The sequence below is a fragment of the Passer domesticus genome, chromosome 1 (genome assembly GCF_036417665.1).
Source record: "Passer domesticus isolate bPasDom1 chromosome 1, bPasDom1.hap1, whole genome shotgun sequence".
Lineage (NCBI taxonomy): Eukaryota > Metazoa > Chordata > Aves > Passeriformes > Passeridae > Passer > Passer domesticus.
The window spans coordinates 39,676,502-39,699,513 of record NC_087474.1 but is presented as its reverse complement, the minus strand read 5'-3'; the positions used below and the strand labels follow the sequence as shown (position 1 = coordinate 39,699,513).

The 23,012-nt window shown below is 39.3% G+C and overlaps 1 protein-coding gene across 10 annotated transcripts in view; it reads right to left on the bottom strand.

Moving 5' to 3' along the window:
• The window catches only part of RBMS3 (RNA binding motif single stranded interacting protein 3), a 704,594-nt gene that overhangs the window by 335,965 nt on the left and 345,617 nt on the right, over positions 1–23,012 (bottom strand). For 8 of the 10 annotated variants that reach the window (XM_064415155.1, XM_064415140.1, XM_064415174.1 and 5 more), the window contains one exon: positions 12,065–12,234. In XM_064415155.1, coding sequence (XP_064271225.1) covers positions 12,065–12,234 — 170 coding nt within the window. The remainder of the gene's footprint in view (positions 1–12,064; positions 12,235–23,012) is intronic. The other 2 variants (XM_064415145.1, XM_064415209.1) reach the window with 1 other exon arrangement.

Here is a 23,012-nt window from a genome sequence, read left to right as displayed (position 1 = left end):
TGCAACTTGATCTGAAAAATGTCAACACAGTGAATGCCTGATGCAGCACCTCAGAAAAGCTGGGGTGGGGAACTGCCCAAACCAAGACATTATTTAAATCTCACATTGTCCAGCTGCACATTGTATTGTGCCATGATTTCTTTATGTAACTCTCAATAATGGTGGCTGATATTAACCAAGGAAATCCTCTGCATACAAACAGGACAATTCACCCCACTGTAGGTCCCATAAAATCACACGCTCTGTGGAAATTTCCAAATACCTCGACACAATATGGTGAGTTAAGGATAAAGTTTCAAGCCTGAACACCATAATTTCCTGTCTTTTGCTGGTCTAGGCAGCCCTTTAATGCTACATTAATATAATTTCTGTGGGTGTGATTGAATTACCTGCCACTCCTGATGCCAGCATTAGTGGATTTCTGTGTAACAGGAGAGCACACTTTACTGCTCATACTGTTACTAAATACCATTAAGCAGAGCAGCTGCAACCCTCCTGATAGCAGGACTGGAGGGCTACCTCGTTAGGAGGGGACAAGCACTTTACTGCTGGCACATAGCCTGAATCCCAAGAGCCCTCAGCACGTCCAATTCGCCCTGATGTCCCCACCAGGCAGCCTGCCACAGCATATCCCTCAGCCAGAAAAGGTCCCCAGGCCTGTAAGTCTGCTGAGATGCAGAGATCTCTCTCACAGGCTCAACACCCCGAGTTCTACACGATGCTGCCGTGACTTGGCAGCCTGAAAAGATAGAGATGTATTTACTTGGTGACCTTTTGGCTCCAGGTGCAACAGAGGGCTGCTAAACTGTCCACTGAGAGAACGCTACACACACTGCTGACAGCTGCTAACTAGTGGCACCATGCTTTAAAAATCCCTTTCCCAAGTCTTTGAGGAGAGACTAAAATGCCATACATACATGAATTATAAAAGCTCCACGGCAGCCTCCAAAGGGAGATTCAACATGAGTTTCTCATCAATACCCTTGCATGGCTAACCAGCACCTACTAAGCAAATATGAGCCTGACTACTCTGCAGACACATCCCTCTTTTGAGGAGGATTGCATTAGAGAAGAGGGAGAGATGAGGAGCAATGGAAAAAAGAATGAAGGAGAATGAGGAGTTTACGCATAATTGGCTCACTACACACTGAAAGACAAAATCATCCAAGAAATTGCAATGAGCTGTAGTTACACTTCCTGCCTCTCTAATCCACCTGTTCCTCACAAAAAAAAATCTTCTATGCTGCCTATGCAGCTATACTAGACTAGAAGCAGTGGGAGATTCAGCTGCTAGCAATGAACTAACCACAGCCCCATGTCCTCAATGGACTATGGGAACAGCATGGCAAAGACACAAGAGGGACAAGAAATGTGGTCCTGTTATTGAGAGAAATTCTTGTTTCTCTATATCTAAGTTCAATAAGAACCAACAAACACAGGAATCTAAAAAGAATTACCACTTGCAAATCCCATATTATAAAAGAGAGAGTTTTTTCTTACCACTCCATGAAAATAAGAGACGGACTACAATTTCAGAAGGTGCTGATAGCATTTACCAGCTGTATCATCACAACCTGCCTCCCATGTCTGTAAGACCTGCTAACAATTATGTCTGTTATGTCCAATTCTTATGTTAGGCAATGACCAAAATCAAGGCATGAGCATAGTGCCCTGCTTTCATTTAAACCCCACCAAGGACTTGGTCATTTTCCATTTTCTTCCACCATAGGCATAATTTTTACTTTCCATCTAGAAGCAATTGTCTTGACTTCATTTTATTCTGAATCAAGAGATTGTGCTATATGAATCCTTCAGATCCTTGAACTGGCTGTATGAATTAATTTGTTATAAGGCACATCATTTGTTCCTAATACACTAAATAAACTTTATATTGAAATATAATATTTGTGCTAAATTATTATAAATTTTAAAACTTCCTAGCTATAGTCCATTTAATTGGCAATTCTTAATTTGTTGTTGATTTAAGTAAAGCAGAGGAGACCCAATACATTAAAGATGAGTAGAGAAATTGTTAGGTATGGCTTAGATCCAAATTCCTTACTTTTAAAAGTAAAGCTTCAAGGGTGCTGCAGTTTTCTCATTCTATGGGGTTTTGTTGCTCACAGCTAAGTATGGACAGACACATGATTTAAAATTAAAAGTAATCAAAACCTCAGAGGTTTAGAGATGAGCTTCTGCTCCTGACATAAGGCCAGAACCAGTGTTCTGTGATCTCAGAGTGCATGTGGCTCCTCCTGACACTCCTACTGAGACATACAGCAGATTTTGAGCATCATTTCTCCTGTTTAGGAACACAGATATTCCAGTAATACATTTCATCCACTTAAGGACATATGCAAACATACATAAACTAAATATAATAACGAATGTCCACAAACATGAAATAATTAGTTTTAAAAACATTTAAATGATGTCTGCAGTCCTTGATGAAATTATTTGAAGGCTGGAGAAAACTGTCTTACAATCAGATACTTAAACTGCTCCATCTATTTGGATTCTTAAAGAAAAAAAAATCTGAGAAGTGACTGCATAAGTGCATCTGGGAGAAGACTGGAGCATGAGAATTCAGACAGATCCTCCATCTCATTACACCAAGAACAAACAGTGAAAAATTAAGACCAGAAACTTGATTTGCAAGTGGGTTAGAAGTTCTGACCAGGGAACATGGTTAACAGGAACCAACTCTTTGCAACAGTGGTAGGTTTGCTGTTGTTTCATATCTTCAGTTCCAGAGTGGGTGCTTTTCTGGAACACATTCTTTACACCAAAATAAATTTCTATGCTTAGTCCAGCAACAAAGAAGGGAAATTCAAAGTTCTTAATCAACCAGAAAAATTATGGTAGCTTGTCCCTTGGTCTCTTCTGGATCTTAAATTCTATGACTTTGTGAATAATTTTATCCCTTTTAATTATTAGTTCCCTACTATAAAAAAGCTAAAAAGTTAATGTTCTTCTTGAATCAATGAATTACAGAAAATAATTGAAGTTTCATAATTGGATTATAACCCCAGGAGAATATGGAAATGCTGAACTAAGAAGCTGAAGTAAGGAAAGCATGCCTGGTTTCTTTTTTTTTATGTGATCACCAGGCAGTAATAGCTATAAATGCTTCACTTATTACCTGTATCACACTGAAACAACAAGCCTGTGATCCTGCAATAACTGCTATTTGAACAGACTGCTGTGCTTCCATGAAGCTTTCATGGACTTGGGTGTCTGTTGGCAGAAATCTTATTTCAGACTAGGTCCTATCATTCCACATTGCTACTGACTTCATTGTTTTATTCAGGGTTGCCCCCAGAGCTGTGACTAGATACCTTCCACGGGAATCAGAATCTAGAGGTCTCCACATTCCCTAGAGCTCCTGATGGGGACACAGAAAATACATGCCCAAGACAGAGAAAACCTTTTTAGATCACTCTCAGTTCAACATCTTTTAAAAATTAGGCTGAAAACATTCCGTTGTTCCTGTCTCTGTTTATAATGAGGCAAATAGAAAAACCTCTGACATAGTTGCAACAATTCTAAGAAATTCCTTCTCCAGTGAACATCTTTAAAAAAAAAAAATTAAAGCCTTTGCAGTTTTTAACACAAATCTAGTAGCAACACTTGTCACACAAATAATTCTGGGAAGTTACCAAATACTTGGAATGAAGGACATTGCATGCTACATAGCACAGAGCTCTTGTCGATGCTTGTTTGGAATGGTATGAGAAAGTCTAGCGGCTGAACACAATGACATTTTTGTTTTCGTGCTGATAATATTCAATAGCTTTGCCACCGAAGTTGGCCTGCCACTTCCCCTTGCATAGAAACTGCAGGCATGCACTAAGGCTTTTGCCATTAGCTGGAAGCAGTGCCCAGGTTATTCTTGGTTTGGGGAGAGGGGCTGTTAAGCATAGCTGGTATTGTTTTCTTTCAGCAAAGCTTTAGGACAATGTAGTTCTGAAACAGAGCAGAACATTATCTGCGTCACACCTTCAAGGAAAAGGTTAAAGAAACATTTCTGCTACACAAATGTCAGAGTGTGAACAGCATGTCTCCATCTCCTCTCAAAAGCTGGTGGCTCCTAAGGAGTATAAACCACATGCCAGTCACAGAACTTCCGTCTCCACTCTCTGCACATGCAAGACAGCAACTGGCTCTGCTCTCCCACTGCTGCCATCAGCTCTCAAAGGATATGAGATCAGAAAGACACACTGAACCTGACACCATGGAATTCAGGAGAACAAACACCAAAAATGCAGACAAATCTAAAACACATGGATAAGCTTCAAAACAGAAGAAATACAGATAACCAGAACATGCACTGCCACTAAAAAAAAAAAAAAATACAAAAAAACAACAAAACACCACTATGACTTAAAGGACAGAAGTGAAGCAACCTTTATCAAACTAACAACATTCCAGCCAGCCTCCTCACTGGAAAACAGAAACCAAACATCAAAGTTTTTAAAGGGTTGAAAAATTCAGACTGTTGAGAGATCCATGGTTATGAAAGCCCTTTCGCAAAGAATATCCACATTATAAAAACAGATGTGTCCCACAGACTTAGATGGTGGCGAGTCTGTCCTTTGGACAGTTTCTGGCCATGAGCACTTTCAGACTCAAATAGAGCCATGAGTAGCCTCATGAATGGATGGTGATGCCACGGCTGACTGGCTGCATAAAAATATGCCGAGGAAGTAGAGAAAGAAAGAGGACAAGGAAAGACTGGAGACATATATCTCATCACAGGTCAGAAGAAGCTCATTAACTGTGTTGCCCTCCTCTCTCAACACCTATCCTGCAGAGTAGCAGAACAAGTGGCTGTTATGGTCATGCCCTTCACATTGCTACAGAAAACTCAATATTTCTGAATTCTCTTTTTAGTTGTGGGGTGGGTTTTTTTTGTTTGTTTGGTTGGTTTTTTTAATGGTTTGGTTTTTTGGTTTTGTTTTTTTTTTTGTTTTGTTGGGGTTTTTTTCTTTCTTTTTTATTTCACAAGGACTTTAATTAAAATTCATCAGAAGAAATATTTTCAGCAGCAGTGTGTGAAAATGCTGCCTCCTCCCATATCTTCCATTAAATCAGGTTCATCCAACTTGAAAGAAGACAAGAAACTCTCAGTGACACTGCCACACTCCAGTGAAAAGACAGGCACATTCAAAACAGAGGAGAGTTCAGGTGCCCATTTATTACTTTAGGCAGATTATTTTTCTGCCTTTCTTCCTGACAGTGGCAATGTTCACATCCCAGATGGAGCTCTCTGTAGTGCTGTGGGCATTTGTTGACCTAAAGTTTTGTTTTCCCTGATGAAAGAGGCAAGGTAAGAAGAGGATTGTTTCATTGCCTACTGAGGCAGCTTTAATGATTATTTCTAACAATGGAAGATGTTTGGGGATTATTTCAATGGCAATGAATGTACAAATGATTTTTCAACTGTATCAGGTAAAGGAGAAAAAAACCTGTACACATACATGTTCATATTTACACACTACAAAAATATAATATTAATATAACTGACTGCAAAACTGCAAGGCAACAGATTTTAGAAATAAAGATGTTGTTCAAAGGAAATACAAGGTCACTGCCTTGCATCACTTCAGACCTAGAGAGTTCCATAATGTTTTTCACAGCACTGATAAGCATCATCACTACAAAGATGTCTTTAATGCAAAAATTAACAAATCATGTCCACAGCATCAGTTTTCTCTGCTTTTATGCCTACATTATGCATCCTTAGCATTCACCATTTGTCTCCTGATCAAAAGCATTTTGACTTTAAAAAATTACCCTTCTTTCCCCATGCTGCCCCTCTCAATAAACTTTTAGGAAAAGTCCATGATATAAAGAACTTGAGAAGAATGCAGATTACTTCAATGCAATGCATCAGCGTGTTTGTCTCTGGTCGGCAGACACAAACATTAACAAATGAGAGGAATATACTCATGTAGTTCCCTCCTTTCTATCAGCACATTAGTCCAGCAGGGTGCTTGGTTCAGCAGTACACCCTTCTTAGGACTGACTTTGCTTTCCTGATTTTACTTGGAATAACAAAGAAAATCTAGGGAAATTTTCCAGTGGAAAATCCCTCAAAGAAAAGGGGGAGGTTTGGAGTTTTTCACTTTTTTTCCCTCTCAAGTGTGGGCATTTCTTTAGCTCCCATGAAGACTGATCTCTTCAGCAGATTTCATAGCCATTCCCAGTTCTCATATTACCAGGATACACTGAACCAAAATATCCACCAAGACTTTAAGCAGGAACTATTCCCTGTGATGCCACATGGTTCCTATATGAGCTAATCCCACTGAATGAGTGCTCTCACCCTCATGCCCTCTCAGTCTCTGCTCTATCACAGAGCAATGGTGTCAGCTGATATTAATTACAGGAGAGAGGGAGGTTGTGGTTCTGTTTGAATTAATATGGAAGACAGAGTGTGCATTGCTTTAACACACAGAATGTTACAGTATGCAGTAAATTCCTTTACCACTCCAAAGGTTACTTCTCAAAAATTGAGAAGCAGATGCAGCCTAATTTTCTGTAAGTCTCAAATAGTTTGGGTTTTGTTTTCACCAGGGTTGGGATGAGAACATCAGTTTACACTGAGTATAAATTTTGTCTGACTTCATGGTGGAACAGATTTACTGCTGAGATTGTTTTGGTATTTTTGGTCCTGAGCTCACTATGCCAATTGTATTTTGGTTAACCTTAATTTTATCTATAGCTCACAGTATTTTCAATTATTTTTATTTAACTTTTTAATGTAGTAAGAAACAGGAAAGGAAGAGAATTTACTTTCCCCACACTTTCATTCCATCAGTTTTCATATAATATAATAATATGATATAATATAATAATAATATAATATAGTCTTGTTATTTTAAAAAATATAAGGAAAATAAAAATAGTCAGGAATGTGTAACTCTTGCTGGCTTAAGACATGGCAGAAATTACCATTATGAACTTGCTATCAGGCTTGGTCTAATGGAAATGTTGCACTTGTTGCAGCTATTAACAAGACAACCTATCCTGAAAGGCACCTTGAACCCCTCTGAAACCTCAACGAACTCAGCCTTTTTCTGTAAGGGCAAAAGGAATGCACACAGTTCATTCCAAAAATAGTCTAGAATTTAAGTAAATTAATGTGTGACTTTTCAATTGATAACCTCAGTTACATTAGCCTTGGGACTAACCCTTCAGTAGAACCTAAACAGTGACAGCCTGGATATTTATTCAGGCGTTCCACGAGACAAAACCAAGGGCATTCAAAATTAAACAAGAGGCTAAAATCTCACACTTAATGAATTTTCAAGGAGCCAATCAGGATACCTTCAGACAAAGGAGAAATAAAAAAAAAAAAAAAGCCAAAAAAAACCCCCCAACCCCACTAACCCAAAACAGCCACAATCATTGAATAATCTGCTCAAAAGTATCAATCTAGAAGTTTAAAGAAAGCAACACTCACAGAAATCAATATGCAGCAGGGATTTCCCATACCTGAAAAACCTCAGAGAATTCTGTCCTGTCTTCCTCAAGAGTTAGCCTGAGCAGCATACAGTCTTACTCTCTTTAGGTTTAGATATTTCTACTGTTGTTGTTGTCTTAGTTAATTAAATAGGCCCTTTAATTTTACCCTGGAACACAAAGAACTCAAGTTGACTGAATCAAGACGGACAGAGGTAGTCTTTGAATACATGTCAATGTCTTAACTGTGCAATGCAGAAGGCTTAGGTTCAGCCAAATGCTGGAGTTTTATGCCAACTTTTCAAAATTAATTGAGGGGGGAAGAAGAGACATAAAACAACTATTTTCCCAAATTTTCTGTCCCTTCTGCAAAGCTTATATTATCTTTTAAAAAATTTTGGGCCTAAATCTTCTTTGGTGCAAAAATGTAAGAACAAACAGAAATACCAAAATCTTGAGAAGTGGACTGACTTCTTTAATTAAATATGTTTTTAAATCATAAAGCTCAGATGTTTAGTCTGTGCGTAAGATTTCCTTCAACTTATCTTCACCAGGATGCAGTTAGGAAGAACAGGATGAGTCTAGTATAATAATAAGGCACTAATTCATCTGCGCATGTTTTTAAGAAGATCTTGAAATTCTTCTGGGTGAAATATAAGGCAATACATGAAAATTAAAGTGAGATATTATGAATATTTCAAAGATAATAATTTATATTTTGCTTGTAAAATGACACACCATGCAAATTTTCCTGTCTATAATGTTACATTTTAAGGCCGATTATCTTCCCTTTTGATGAAGAGCATATTTTTACTGGGCATACATACAATGATAGATACATATAAAAGGTGTATACCACTGCACCAGCAGAGAGTGTGTACCTCTGAGAAATAAATTATAATTATGTGATACTTAATATTAATGTTACAAAATATGCAAGTATTTAAATTTTAGACTAATAAGTTCCGATGATCAATATAATCACAGATAAGTATAAAGCCTCTTTTTTAAGAACCTCAGAAAAGGTTAAGAGAGGCCAAGGTTCATTTTTAGCAGTTCCTTTACTCAGTGTTTATGAAAATCCAGAAGATTATGCATACCCAAAAGAACAACAGATTCTTCCTTGCTTTAACACTTTTACTCTTTTTTGATGTAACTTTTGAAAGCGTTATTGTATAGAGTCCCAGAAGATACAGTGCAGCCTAACAACTCCCTGCTGCAAAAGCGAATTTGATGAAATTCTGCTGGACACACGTTAAACCAACTACTGAGGATCAGAACCACACAAAAAGAAAAATCTTCCAGTAGCAATTTTTTTTCCATTTACTCAGCTACTGTACAGTCTATGATGACTTGTTTTCCTTTAGTTATATGAACAGTTTGACAGATTACTGTGACAAGGTTACTCTCAAATTGATAAAAGGTTTGATAGTGTCGGAACATTTGTCAGAAATGTCTCACATCACGTGTAATGGACTCTGCACTTCAAGCATCAATGGTACTCCAGTCTGCTGTTTTCTGTTTAGTGTGCAATGCACACCAACAAAAACACACAGCAGAAAGACAGAAAAGCAGTCAGGATTCATCAAAACAGCCCTGTACTTTACTAAACAATTCTGATTAAAGGGGTTTCACTTCCTTAACCCACCTCACAAAATGAAATTAAATGAAAAACTTTACACATGACTTGAAGGGTGGCCTCAATATGGGACTAAACATGAAAATGGGATGAGGTCTGAAAATGAACATAAACATAAGTGTTTACAGCATTTCCTGTACTTCTGACAGGGAAATATTGTGGGTTTAGAACATTATTCCTCAGCCTGCCAAATGTGAGACATTAGAAGTTATAGTTGTACTGCTAGCAGCCTTGTCCCATGCTAGAGCAGAGGAAATGGGTTCAGAAGGACTCATTTTAGGCACTGGCAGCTAGCCTATGGGAACCAGTGGGCTGGACATAAGCCAGCTTTGGTCAATACTTCCCTTAAATACAACTCTCCAAAAATGTTGTACTACAAAATAATAATATGGTTTATGGATTGGAATTAAGGTTTTTACTTCACATCTTGCAGCAAATGATGCTAATATTAGGCTATGCAGGAAGCCTAGGAACCAGCACCTTCTGCTCATTTGTAAATGCCTGTTCACACAAAGACTTTAATGCCTGGTGAAGCCCCAGCCATGTAACAACAAAAGAGCTCTACAGAGGACAACATTACTGAGCAGAAAAATCCTTTTTGTTCATATAGCAGCAGACTGTTTGGCTTGGTTTTAGTGGGGTTTCTGGGGACAAGGGTTGGGTTTGAGGGTTTTTTGGGAGTGGGGACAGGTGAAGAGATAGAAGCTTTGGACCTTTATCAAATTCTACTGTGTAACCACCTGCAAACGTAAAGAAAATATTTTGCAATTTATTACTTAAAATGTACACATTGCTGTCATGAGCAAGAGTGTCTGAGATTGCTTAAAAAATCACTGGCAAGGGTACGAGCAAAAGTCAGATTTAAGCATTTCTCAGATCATACTGCAGCTTGGAAAGCAGTGGGGGGGAATGCACCACCACAGTGGCCAGTACAAATTCTTGTATTTGCATATGTTTAAGTTTCCCTACACTGTCTTTCTCTTCTGCCTTGATAAATTCTTTTAATTTTCTGAAAAAAAGAGTCAGAAGAACTATCTGGTTTCTCCTTACTGACATTCAGCCAAAGGATAGAAAAATCAGCAAAATTAGTGTCAGCATTTTTCTTAAAGAGCATCTGTTCACACAGGAACCTCATGACAGCAAGACAAAGCCCTCTAATCTTGTATCAGATTAAGTTTAGTGGAGCACATTAAAAATGTTGCCACAGTGCTAAAAGGAAGTTCTGAGATACTCGGTGTGCACTTCCCATACGCAGACAGAGGTAGGGACACACTCCCTGAACTTCACGATTCAAATATCACTGCTCACACCACAGCCCCACACATGACAGCAGAACGTAAGCACCAAAGCTGTGAGGCTCCTTTAGGAATAGTTAGTTCAGTCCTGATCAGCTGAAAGGGTTTATGTGAACTGGAGAAGGGTCAGACTGCAAGAAGATGTATTGCAAAACAGCTTTTTGAACGCAAATCAGCTTTTTGAACATCAGTAGACTACAGCCAATTTATACCTACTGAGGATCTGGCCCTTGAACTGGGATTATCTGTGACTGTCACATGTAGAAAGTGTCAGTGAATGTAGTTTGTACAAATGTTGGACGGGTACATTCACATTTCAGCTTGCATGAAATATGAAACATCAGCAGCACGCTATTCTCCTGTGAGCAGTGAGTCAGTTCTACCCACAGAAGCTTTAATAGCAGAAAGTCACAGGGAAGAGCTTCAAGTTCATTCAAGCCCAGGTATCACATCAGCAAGGCTGCTAGCTCCAGTCCTGGCCAGTCAAGCCCACATAAAGAGTACTCAGGGAAGTATTTCAGGATTTTTAATCAAAATCAGGAAATGCAGAATGTCATAAAATTGTAAAAACCCACTGAACTGCTACTCCTATTGCAAGCTTCAAAATAACAGCCATTTGGATTCAAGTCTGTAGATCAGCCCCAGACTGTTCCTTACTTTACCAGATTTCATTTATTCATGTCTATTGGAAAGGCTGATTTTTGATGACAAAATACAGAGATTATGTCATCTTTTGGAATAGATTACTCTATGGCAAAAGCACTGCAGTTCTGAATCATAACAAGAGTGGACTTTTAGGTTTCAAATTTCTCCTTGTGCTTATTTCAACATTAAAAAAAAGTGTTATGCTAAATTCCAACATGGTGATCTCTGGCTGGAACCTCCAACTGCATTATTCCCCTCCCACATGTCAACAATAATAATAATAAAGACTTTGGAATTCCAATCAGGTTGCCATTCCATATTGTCCACTACATTTAGTCAAGAGAAGAAGGGTAGAAGAGATTTTAGGAAATAGTTCTTTTGATGATGCATGAGGAGCAAAAAGCTCCTTTATGCCACTTTTTTGGTTTCAACACAAATAAAACCAATAAAACTAATCTTTATCAGTACAGTTTGAAAATATGATACCTCTCAAGATAATCAGGGAGGTAGAAGGTGTCACTTTCTACAGCATCATTTTTCAGTGGCACTATAGTTAATTAGATGTTAATTATATGGCTACAAGGCCACCTTCAGTGGGTTTCATACTTCTCAGTCTTTGAGCCCAGCAATGTGACACAGCAATCATAAAATGTGATAAACGATTGAGGGAGGAACACCCATGTTGTGTTGTGCACTGGGTTGTGATTCACAGGTCATTGTAAGTATAAAATCTGTCATTAGGGAGGTTTTCCTGCCATGCAAATTCTCCTTGTAACCTAAGAAATCAACCAGATTAGAGCAAACAGAAGTCAATGTGAAGACCTTCACCTCTCTTCCCCTAAACTCATTACCTGAAGGTTTTTAGCAGGCATTAATTAGCCATTCAACTAAAGGAAAAAATGTCAACCTTCAAGCACAGGAGGCTTCTGATGTCCTTTAGGGGCCACACAAGTGTAAGCAGGAAGGCCAGCTCTGACATCTTCCTACAAAAGACACTAAGAATGGGAAGGGCACTTACGGCTGGCACAGCTTGATAAGGTCCTGGTCGGTGGTGCCGGGTGGAAGGCCTCGAATGTACAGGTTGGTTTTACTCAACTGCTCTCCGCTGCTGTTGTTGCTGCTGTTGTTGCTGCTGTTTGTGCTGGGGCTGGGAGGAGCCATGGGGTGGGGAGCTGGTGCATAGGACTGCTGGAAACAGAGCAAAACAAAAAGGCTGTTAATGGAAAAGGCAAAATAGTGTGGCAGAAGCGTGTGCATTACCTGGGTAAACCCAGAACTGTGCTATGCTTCCCTTGCCCTCCCTGACCACTTCCAGCTGCCCATTCCTATGGCACTGTACCCACTCCAAGCCAGCAAGGCCTTGCAAATGCAAAACAGGACCAACCAACATTGTGAGTTCAGCCATAGCTATGAAATGCATTATTCTACTATACTTTTAAATTTGGAATTAAAGTAGCTAGATCACAAAACAAAGCTCTGAAATGACAGATACTCAAGGAGTAAGTAGCATTAAAGAAGAAATTAAACACAATCTGCTCTAAGAGTATGCTAAAACACAAATAAGAATATCTAGCCAAAGGTACAGAAGCTGGTGCCAGAAGCCGAGTTAGTCTTTTCTAAACACGAGGAGCACCCAGTACACACACAGTCAGGTGGCAGAGGGTTGGCTAGTCTGGGAGAGGAAAAGAATTCCAAAGCAGCCTGAAAACACTCTGTTGTTACGGATGTCTTTCGCAATAGAGAAACAGGGTTTGGAAAAGACGATCAGGCCAAGACCTTCTGCTCTCAAAATCATACCCACTTCTGAACAACCACAAACCACACTCAGCAACTGGGAAATATTGCTTAAGAAGGGAGGCATTCTCACAGGGAAAAACAGTATTCTCCCCTAACTCACTGGTAAATACATGCTGTGAAAAAAGACACCCACATGCTAGAAAAATTACCTAAACATCTCTGATCTGAAGCAACAACAGAGAATTTCAATTGCTGCAACAATCCCTGGGTCTCTGACCACTGGAGTATTTACTCACAGCACAAGGTGCTTGCCAGGAGAACAAAGGAGCAATTGGAAGGAGGAGACCATCCGGTCACCACTGTGACCTATGCAGAAAAGCTGAAATCTAGGGAAGAACTTGCAGGAGCTGGAGGATCCTGAGGACCGAGCTCCAGATGGGCAGCCAGGGGAAGTGGAGTCAGAGCTCCTGGAATGTAGTTGCCTGCTGAGAGGGAGAAAATCCCATTTCCACAAGGCAATCAGCACACTCTGCTAACTTTATGTGTAGTGGCAACAGCAGGTAAATGTTGGACCAGTGCTAGGATAACCATGCTATGCTAATGGACTAATAAAAGCAAAACATCTGCAATTTTCATTACAGCAGCAATGACACTTCAGTGACTTCTAATATGCTTGTTCTACTTTTAGGCCTTGAACAGAGAAAATATTTAAGACTATGAGTAATTCTGATCACGCTAATCAACTGCCCCTTTAATGTCAGTGGCTCCACTTTAGTGCTTATAATTATGCATATACTAAATCACAGTCTTGGTAGACGGATGTTTCTGAATTAGTAGCTCCAAACTCTTTCAAACAAGTCCCTTTGTTTAGTCCCTTATTTAGCAGGAAAAAAAGTTGGAGACTATAAAGGGAGCATCAATGACAGGTGATGATCAGACGTTTCAATGAAATGAAACATCACACCTGCACCGATGCCTTTCCTCCTGGCCTCCTCCTTCCTTCTTCCCAGTTTCTCCCATTTAAACCAGGAGAGAGGGAACATAATTCCAAGTGTCAAGACATCAGAATTCCTCTGCAATCTCACCTGGTTGTAATGTGACTCAAGTAGGAGCCATTAAAAGAAAAAATACAGGTTTTTAGTGTGATCACCATGCTATCAAGTAATGACATTCACTCTCATCTCCAGTAAAAGAGAAAGGGCATTGAGCTCCCTTCCCCAAGTCTCTGCAGATACTTTTGCTGACAATCAAAAGCACTTAATGCATACGGATCATATTTCTCTGCACACACATTTTATCACTGGGTAATCCCCACCCACTCGAGCTTCAATGTCATTCCCAGAAATAGAGAGCTGAAGCAGCAGCCCTTAGTATCAGCACAGGCACCACCTCAACTGAGCTCCAACATTGGGGACACATCTTGGAAATCAGCTCTATGCCATGGCTATCGCCCAGCTGGATAACACTACAGGCAACACTAACCTATATTAAATATGTAAGCATCTATATATTATCATATCTTGTCTGAAAGCATATTTAAAACTCTGTGCACTGCAGGGCCATGGAAGAAGCAGGTATGACTGTGTATAACACGGTGGGCTTTAATATATCAAGAGCTCAGGAAATATCCCACGGTAATCTTGCACATTTTGAGCATTGCTAAGGTTAAATAATAAAGACAAACAGAGGTCGAGGTTACATTCTTTCTGCTTTACCCTACACCTCCCAGATTACCATGCACATTGAACGCATGCAAATGACGTAAAGCAGTGAAAGATCTTCCCATAAGCAAATGAAGTGCTATGTACTTTAATTATTAATTGTTATTATTATATATGTCTTAGCAGGGGATAATGAGTAAATGTCCTATTCTCACACCAACCTAATAACCAAGAAAAAAAAAAAAGTGGAAATTTACCTTTGAAATACAAAGAGCAATTTTCATTCTATTATAAGATCTTTATCCTCACACAGAGGAAAACACTGGGGGCCTAATTCTAATTTAAGACATTTTATCCCTCTCAGCCAGTTGAAAGGGGATGTGGAAGTGAACACAAAATATATTTACACCAGTTTTGAGGCCACAGCTATTAAAAAAATAGAAGAAAAGTCCTCGATATACAGAGAATGAGGCCATATGACAGGCTGTCCCTCAAGTAAGAGCTGCTCAGACAACAGGCACACATGGATGGATGCCTGGGTTCCCACCAGTACCCTCGGAGATGCTTTAAGGGTGGCAGAGAGGCAGCCATACTCCGCTTTAGGAGATGCTGATCTTCTCAGCCCAGCAAACACTGCTACACTCCAAACCCTCTTCACTAATAAATCTCAGCTACAGCAGCCTACAGTAATTTCCATGCATATCCAATACCCCAGAATACCATCTGCAGAAAGATTACAAAATTGCCTGTACTGAGGCTGATGACATCTTCTGGCTGGTTGCCAGACTAAAAGCTTCAGGTCAGAAGAAAGCTTCCCGTTCTTGTTTCCTGAGCTGCTGAGTGTATGACTGATGGCAGAAGTATGCACTGTGCCTCCAAATGAGCAAAGGATCTGGTTTGGAAATCTCCAAGTAATAACCAGAGTGAAAGAAATGACTGGCAACCTAATGATGATCCCAGATATGGACCATTTGGTACAGGATCCTGGACAATGCTAAAGTGGGGCACTGTCTGGGGAGCTACCTGCACACCTGGTAGCAGGAAATGTGTGCCTTGTTCGGATGTTGGACCCCTCCATGGCCGGGGGAAAAGCACTTAACTTCTCTGCCTCGAGAGCCAGAAGGAGCACCACTGTCAAGAGTGGTTCAAAACATCCTGACACCAGCTGCAGAAACCTGGAAAAGAGGTTTTGCCACGACAACCAAGTACAGGTTGTACTACACCTCTAGGAAAAAAAAAAAAGGAAAAAAAAAAAAAGAGGCAAAATCGAAATGTTTCACTTCAAGAGAGAGCTGAATTCAGAGCTGGTTTTGCCATTAATTTTTCACATAACCAATGTAACCAACTCATTTTTCAATTCTCATGCTTCATTATTCAGTGGAGAGTGTGTGGGGAATGAACTGGTTTGTAGATCATTCCAAGCAGCTTATTAATTTAGCATGGATGGCTAATAGGATTTGTTTTCATCTTTGAAAAATGAATGAAATTTCTCCTTTTTCATTATTTAAAAGTGAAAAAATTAATGTGCTAATTCTTATCCATTCTCAGGAATGAACTCTTCTGCTTAAACCCTAGAGTTCAATTCTTTGAAACAAAGTGTCCCGTGAAACTGCACACAGCTAAGCATGAATAATGAGATACACCTTGGTCTTTCTAAGTAAATAACCCAGAAATGCTGAACCAGAAGCCTCTCAGATATTAAATGAACAATGCTCCTCCTTCCAACATCCAACCTCCTTACACAAGAACAGTATTTATCTTTCCATGGCAACCAAGTACTCTTAGGTAGTTTTTCACTAATTGCAAGCTTAGACTAAAGTATTTTCTTTCCAAAGCAAAACACTACTTAAAAAGACAAATTTCAAATATTTTTCACATACAATTCCTTTTGGATGGGAATCACAGGCCCCAGATGCCAAGTTGTAGAGTCTGCTTTATTAGCAGCAGCTGGCTCCTTGGCAGGCTTCTGAGGCGGTCGGGCTTGTGGTTTGGAGTGGCCTCAGAGCCTAGGATGCAGCTGGACAGCTATGCTAATGGACTAGCCAATTTGTTTGTAGTCACCTTTGGCTATCCCAGATTTGTACTCTTTTATCCACTTGAAAGGGAGGTCTTGGAAAGATTCCCTATTAACACCGATATGTTGACTTCCTATCGTAGTCCATATTTTATATGAAAAAATGAGTACAACACACAGTCCTACATTAAAACATGTGTTATTTAAGCAATTGTGAACACACACTATCCATTTCACTCTGAATGGAGTGTTTTCCAGCTGCTAGATTCATCTAAATGCCCAATTACAACACAATTCCCTTCTCTACCAATTGAGAAAAATAAAATAGGACAAAGTAAATACAAATAAATTGTGCAAATACCACTTTACAGCTCACATTAGGAAAACACAGCTCTCTCTATACCCTACTGTACGAAGGAGTAATTTTTGTGAGCTGGATAGTTCATACTAGTCAATTACAGAGAAGATGAGAGGATGCCACCAACTTTTAGTCTGTTGATGGGATTTTGGAGCTGAGTGAACAGAAAATGTCCTATTAAGAAAAAGACAATCATCACAGTTGATGAGAAAGCAGAGCAGTAAAGGAAATATAGGGGAAAAGAAACATAGATCAAAGTAACAGCAACTCTCCTGCCTTTGGTTTGCTTCCTCAGTGAGGAACAGCACCAGAGGGTAAGCTGTATTTCCCATCCATAGACAGGGGGAACAGAAAAGTGAATAAAAAATGAACATCTAAGCAGGCAACACAGACACCTCATGTATTTTAGAAATGCTGCAGTCAAGGGAACTCCAGCTATAATTTCCTTCCCAAGTCTGTAGGGCATTCAGTGCTCTTGCAGAATCCAGCCATGACTATTGCCTATCTCCCATCTGGCCAATGAAGGCCTGGAAGACAGAGCTTCTTTTGGATTCTTCTCTACATATATAAGAGAAAATAAACAGATGTAAAAGAGTCTGAGTTTTCTAACCCCTCTGCACAGTAACAAAGCTTCCTAGAGTGTTTCTGTGGAAGCACCAACTCACCTCTTGGCAGCATTTTCAATTTGTAAAGGAATGGCATGTGAAAACGTGAGTAAACTCAGAAGATGAACACAGACAATAAGGTTCAAAGTCTATTCCCTCACAGTTCTTTCAATCAAGAAAACCAGAACACACCTCAAGAGGATTTTGATCTCTCTGAATTCCTTCCAAGGCCTTTAAAAGTGATTTGCTGGATACAAGAAGCCCAGTGAGTGATAGCTGCCGGGTTATACTCTCTGCACCACAAAACCTCTGCGCTACTCCAAGCAAGTCATTTAAGTTCCTTACATCTCAGTTTACTAATCTGTAATGATTCTTCCTTACCTTCCTAGGGCATATATAATGCTCTGTGATTACTGGATGAAAGAGACTACTAAGGATTGCAATATTACTTAAAGATGGGGAAAATAGTATTAAAGTCTAACTTTATAACTAAACCTAATTTTTTGCAGATAAAAAATTATTTCTGCATACAATGATTTTGCTATTCTGTATCTAAACTGAATGAATGACATAATTTGAAATAATAAAATACCAATCAAATTAATATTCTCTTTAATAATATTTTTTTAATTTAAAAACACATTTCAAATTATGTGTTCACAGGGCTATTGTGATTGTAATGTATGTATTGAACTCACTTTATTCCAAATGATATCTTTACTACATGGGAAAAAGGTGTAATTGTGTTTTGCTTACCCCTTCATTTCACACAGGAAAAAAAAGGTCACTTGGTGAAAATGGAAATTATGAAAAAAGCCCCAACCTAGTCCTCCAACAGACACAGTAGTCATTCAACAGTCAGACTGAAATTGGGATTTGATGGATCAGTAAAATACTTTGAGATTTTTGCTTCTCAGACAAAGCTGTTGAAATCAGTAGGCTAAATACTCCAGAGGCCTACAATTCCCTCGAACCTAGCACAAAGCATTTAAGATCTATAGAATGAAAGCACAGGCAAAATTTGGCGCAATTTTCTCTATCCCAAAATAATTTTCTTCCAAGTCATGACTGTGCAGATTTTAGCATTTTATAAGTATTTACTTGTAGGCAATACAAAGAAATAGAGGCATCCACAGGAAGAGAAAGAAGTTCTTTACTGGAGAGTACCCACAAAGTAGGTATCATTTTATACAGTTTTTGGAATTAAAACCAACCAATGAAGCAAAGCAAAAGCTCCAGAAATTCACTGTTCTGACTGTCTTCAAGAGCAATGAGAGTTAAGCAGTCATTAGTCAGGGTGACATACACTAGAAACCTGAAAATCATCTCACTAATCACAGTATCTCCTATTTCCAGTAAGACAGACTGAAATAGTCTGCATAACCACCATTACCAACAGGAAATTTCAAAAGCTAATTGGTTGGGTGTAAAGCAGCTTATTTTGAAGTATGATGAAGTCGAAATAATTAAGTAGATTAGAGAACATCTCATTAGAACTGTCTGAAGATCATCTCACCTGAGGATGAATGGACTTGAGGAAAAAAAATAGTCCAAGACAGGGGAATGGCACAGAAATTAGAAGCATTGTTTTCAGATGGAGAATACCCTGGCCATCACTGCCTGCCTGGATTTTGGGCACTGAATAGATGTAATAGATGCTGCAGAGCTGCCAGCTCCAGCTCTTCACCTTCTCCTGGCCACGTATTGTTATACCACAGATGGAGCTACTCATCCCTCATAAGCAATTTTCTGTTAATCCACAAACTACCTGTAGTTTGGGTCTAAAACATGGTGACTTCTCTGAACTTGGGGCTTCTTACATCCAGCCAGGAGGGCAAAATTTAGTCCCTAGCATTAAAAAGCCAAAAACTAGCAATAAGAGCTGTGTCATCAAATAAATATTTTCCAGAGTGGAAAATAACCTTCACATCCTTGTCTCCTCCCATTTATTTCATGGTAGGAGGCTCCCATGACAGAATATTCCTGAGGCATTATTTATTTCTCCACAAGGGAGAAGAAGAATTCTTTCTATAGATAAAGTATTTTGGCACTTTGGAAAACTCGTAAACAATAGCCTATATCCTTTGACATAAATTACTGTTATTGCTTCATTATCCAATCCATTCATATTTTATTGATGCACTGAGACTAAATGTGAACAGACTTTAGATCTTAAATTACTAAATCTGGGCAATCTGGACAATAAAACATTGCAATTCCACTAATAAGAATATTTTAGAGCACAGAGCAAAATATGATGGCAATTACTGATTGTGATACAACTACTCTGTCGTTTTTTAAAAAAAAGGTGGGGGGTAAATAACAAATTCAAGAAGAAATTATTGTTTGTGTTTACGTTTCCACATATGCAGTTTTGGGCTACAATGAGCTGTCAGTCCATTTGAAAGTTAAGAATAAAAATGCAGACCAAGAGGCTGATACTTAATTTTCCAAATGTTTGCAAGAACAAACACATATTTGGTTCTGAGAAACTAAATTTACTCCCTGGGTGTTTGTTTACATGTGGCAGCCTAAAAGGATCTTGGAAATGAGATGCAGCAGACACGTGCTGCATTGCATTACTTTTCTGCACACAGTCCGCACATACCCTGGCATCAACACTACTGTGAGAACCTGGCTACAAAAACAGCCCCCCACATAAACCTGAATTTACAGAACAGAATGAAACTAAATGTCGATATCATCTCTTTCCTCTCCACTTGAGAATTTGGCAAGCAGAGATCAGAAGCAGATGTGTTTTCATTCTGCAGAAAGAAAGCCCAACCAAAAAGGTTTTTCAAGATCCAACCAAGTTTCCTAAGTTTATCTTTCTTATAGAAGAATTAAGCAGGAAATCTGCCACTGTTGACATAAGCACTGTTGGGATGGAGGATTCAGGGATGGCAGAGCTCCCCAGGAATGTTGCTCATCATCTCCCCATGTTACCACAATGATCTTTTCTAGACGTGCATGGGGAAGCTCTGCCTCCTCCACCCAGGATATATAAAGATGAGTTGTGCCTCCCGTCCTGTGGCCGAAAGAATCCCCGGAACGCAGAGTTTGGGAAAGGCTTTTCCTTTCCACAACAGCATGGCCTCATCACCACAGAATTTGGGGCATTTCACAATAGCCAGTTCATGTTTTCTTTGAGACCCCTCGAGCTACAGTAACACACTGGTCCCAGGCAGGGTGCCAGAGGATGCCCGCAGAAGATATGAGCCATCACAAACCTCACCACATTTTTGCTTCCAGTGCAAACTCATCCAGCACATTCATCACAGAAAACAGCTTTTAAAAAATTGCCCACACAAGTCATTACAGTTCATACATAATTCCTCACTTAGGAAGAAGAGGACACAACCAACCTTGTAAGACAAATGTATGTAACGTCACTTATAGGAGAGCTAGAAGACCTTCCCAAGAGTAAGCTGGTGTAGTGGGGGTAAGAATTTAAGTCTAGGTTAAAATTAAGGTGTTAGCCTATGGAGAGCTGGCAAAGGTAGTGCCAGTCACCTTCATGCTTCTGACAGCCCTGAATATTGTACCAAAAAAAGGCTAAGGGAGACAGAGAAGCTGGGGTAGGGCTCACTGCAGGGCTCACTGGGGGTGTGAAACCCCACATTAAGAACCTCTCCATCCCATTCCAGACACTCCTCTACATTCTTAAAACCAGTTGACTGTGTAAGAGAGAGAACGTCATAATGAAGTCACCATTATACATGACCTGAGATACTGTTTGGGCCCATGGAAAGATTGAAGGAATGGAACTCTGCAAGCCTTAACTTGGTGGGGAGGTGAATTCCAGACCTTCTTCAGGTCAAAATACGCTCAAGCATCACATGACTGGCATCCCAGGAGCACACAAAACATTATGAACATGTGAGCAAGGTGAGCAAGATATGTCAAGAATATTCTGGGATGTCAACTATGAGCTTTAAATCATTTGCTACAGAAGATGAATAAGCATTCTCAACATTGTTACTGAAGATTCTGATCCTTTATCAAATCTCCATTTTCTTTAGATTTCATGTGGCAGACTTGGCAAGTAGTATGGGAAAAGCTGTTTAATTTTATTTGATTTAACAAGTATCTAATATAACTTAAAACATCTTCCAAACATCAATCAAATCCACTTGAGGCAAAATCTACTAAATAAACTGAATAATTAATCTAAAAAACAGACAACTTCTTTATTCTATCTTTGGAATTTTCAGAATTAAACACAATTTATTGACAGACTTTTTTTTTCCTCTTAAAATTCAGTTTTCTGTAGATTTTATTGATTTTGAGAATGAACTTACTTAAGCATGCTGAGAGTGAGTACAAAACCCCAACACTACTGTCTTTTTTGGATCTATGAAACAAAATATTGTCATACTTTTGTTTCCACTCATACTCTTACAAGTAAGTCATATGTACCTTAGGCTGAATTGCAGCCTGAGCACTATACTCTCAAGATACACCCTATACTCACACCAAATGCAGACTGAGGCAAAGGTGCTAATTGATCAGCCCACTCACAGGGGTATTTGGCCACCCGTCTTAAGTAGATGCCACAGCATTTAATGCCCAACAATGCTCTTTGCTGCCATGACTTGACGTTCTGGAACTGCAGGACTACTGAATGATGGAAATTTTGTAATACTCAGAGTCACTGAAAGATGTCAACTTGGTTTTTTTGCAGCTAGTGAGATTCTGGCATGTTTTTCCTACAAGGCAAATAAAAACTACAAATCTTTTTTTGAAAGGTAAAAATAACTTCAGAATGCCAATTTGGCTTCAAAAACAGTGAATCTGAATATAGATAAACCTGATCAGCTGCTTAGATATGCAGAGGACCCATCACCTTTAAAATTGCAATCCAATATTATTCAGTAAGTCCTTTCCTATCTAATTCCTACTTCTTTCTTCAGTGTTTCCCCTACCTCTGATTTTAAGCAGTTCTCAGAGCAAGGGGGAAGAAATTTAAAAGCTCTACATTTACTGTGGCGTAAGTTCTGTCTCTTCCCATTTCTTCAACAACAGATTGTGACACTGTGCTTGTCCAAAGTTTCAAATGTCATTTGACTCATGCACTCAGAAATGTTGACTCAATTAAAATATCCACACAAAACTAACTTTCAGTTTGCTAAAGGCAACCTATTCTCTTTTTTTCTGATACACTTAGGATGGTTCATAGTGCAGAAATTTGACTTCAATGCAACAACTTGCTTTTTCTCAGTTCCCCAAAATCATCACTATTTTCTGCTAAATGTTGTGGCCCGATGAGCCAAGTGTCTTGCTAACAGACACAGACTCAGCTGAAGATGCTCTGCCTAAACCATTTTGGGCTCTGTGCCATGTGCTTTTTCCATACCGCGTGAAGTAACAATACGAAGAACCTGAACTTCTGCGCTCCGAGGTGAGGAGCTTTGCAATGTGGGGACGCAGCTGCTTCATTACTCACGCATCTGTGTAAAACCCAACGCACCACTAATTGGGATAATGAGGTACTCCTGTTGCAAGCAATAGGAATTCAGAGTAACAGGGTACATATGTTAAATTCCTGAAACAAGTTACCATCTCTGTTTACTGTTTTTCATCCAAATGAT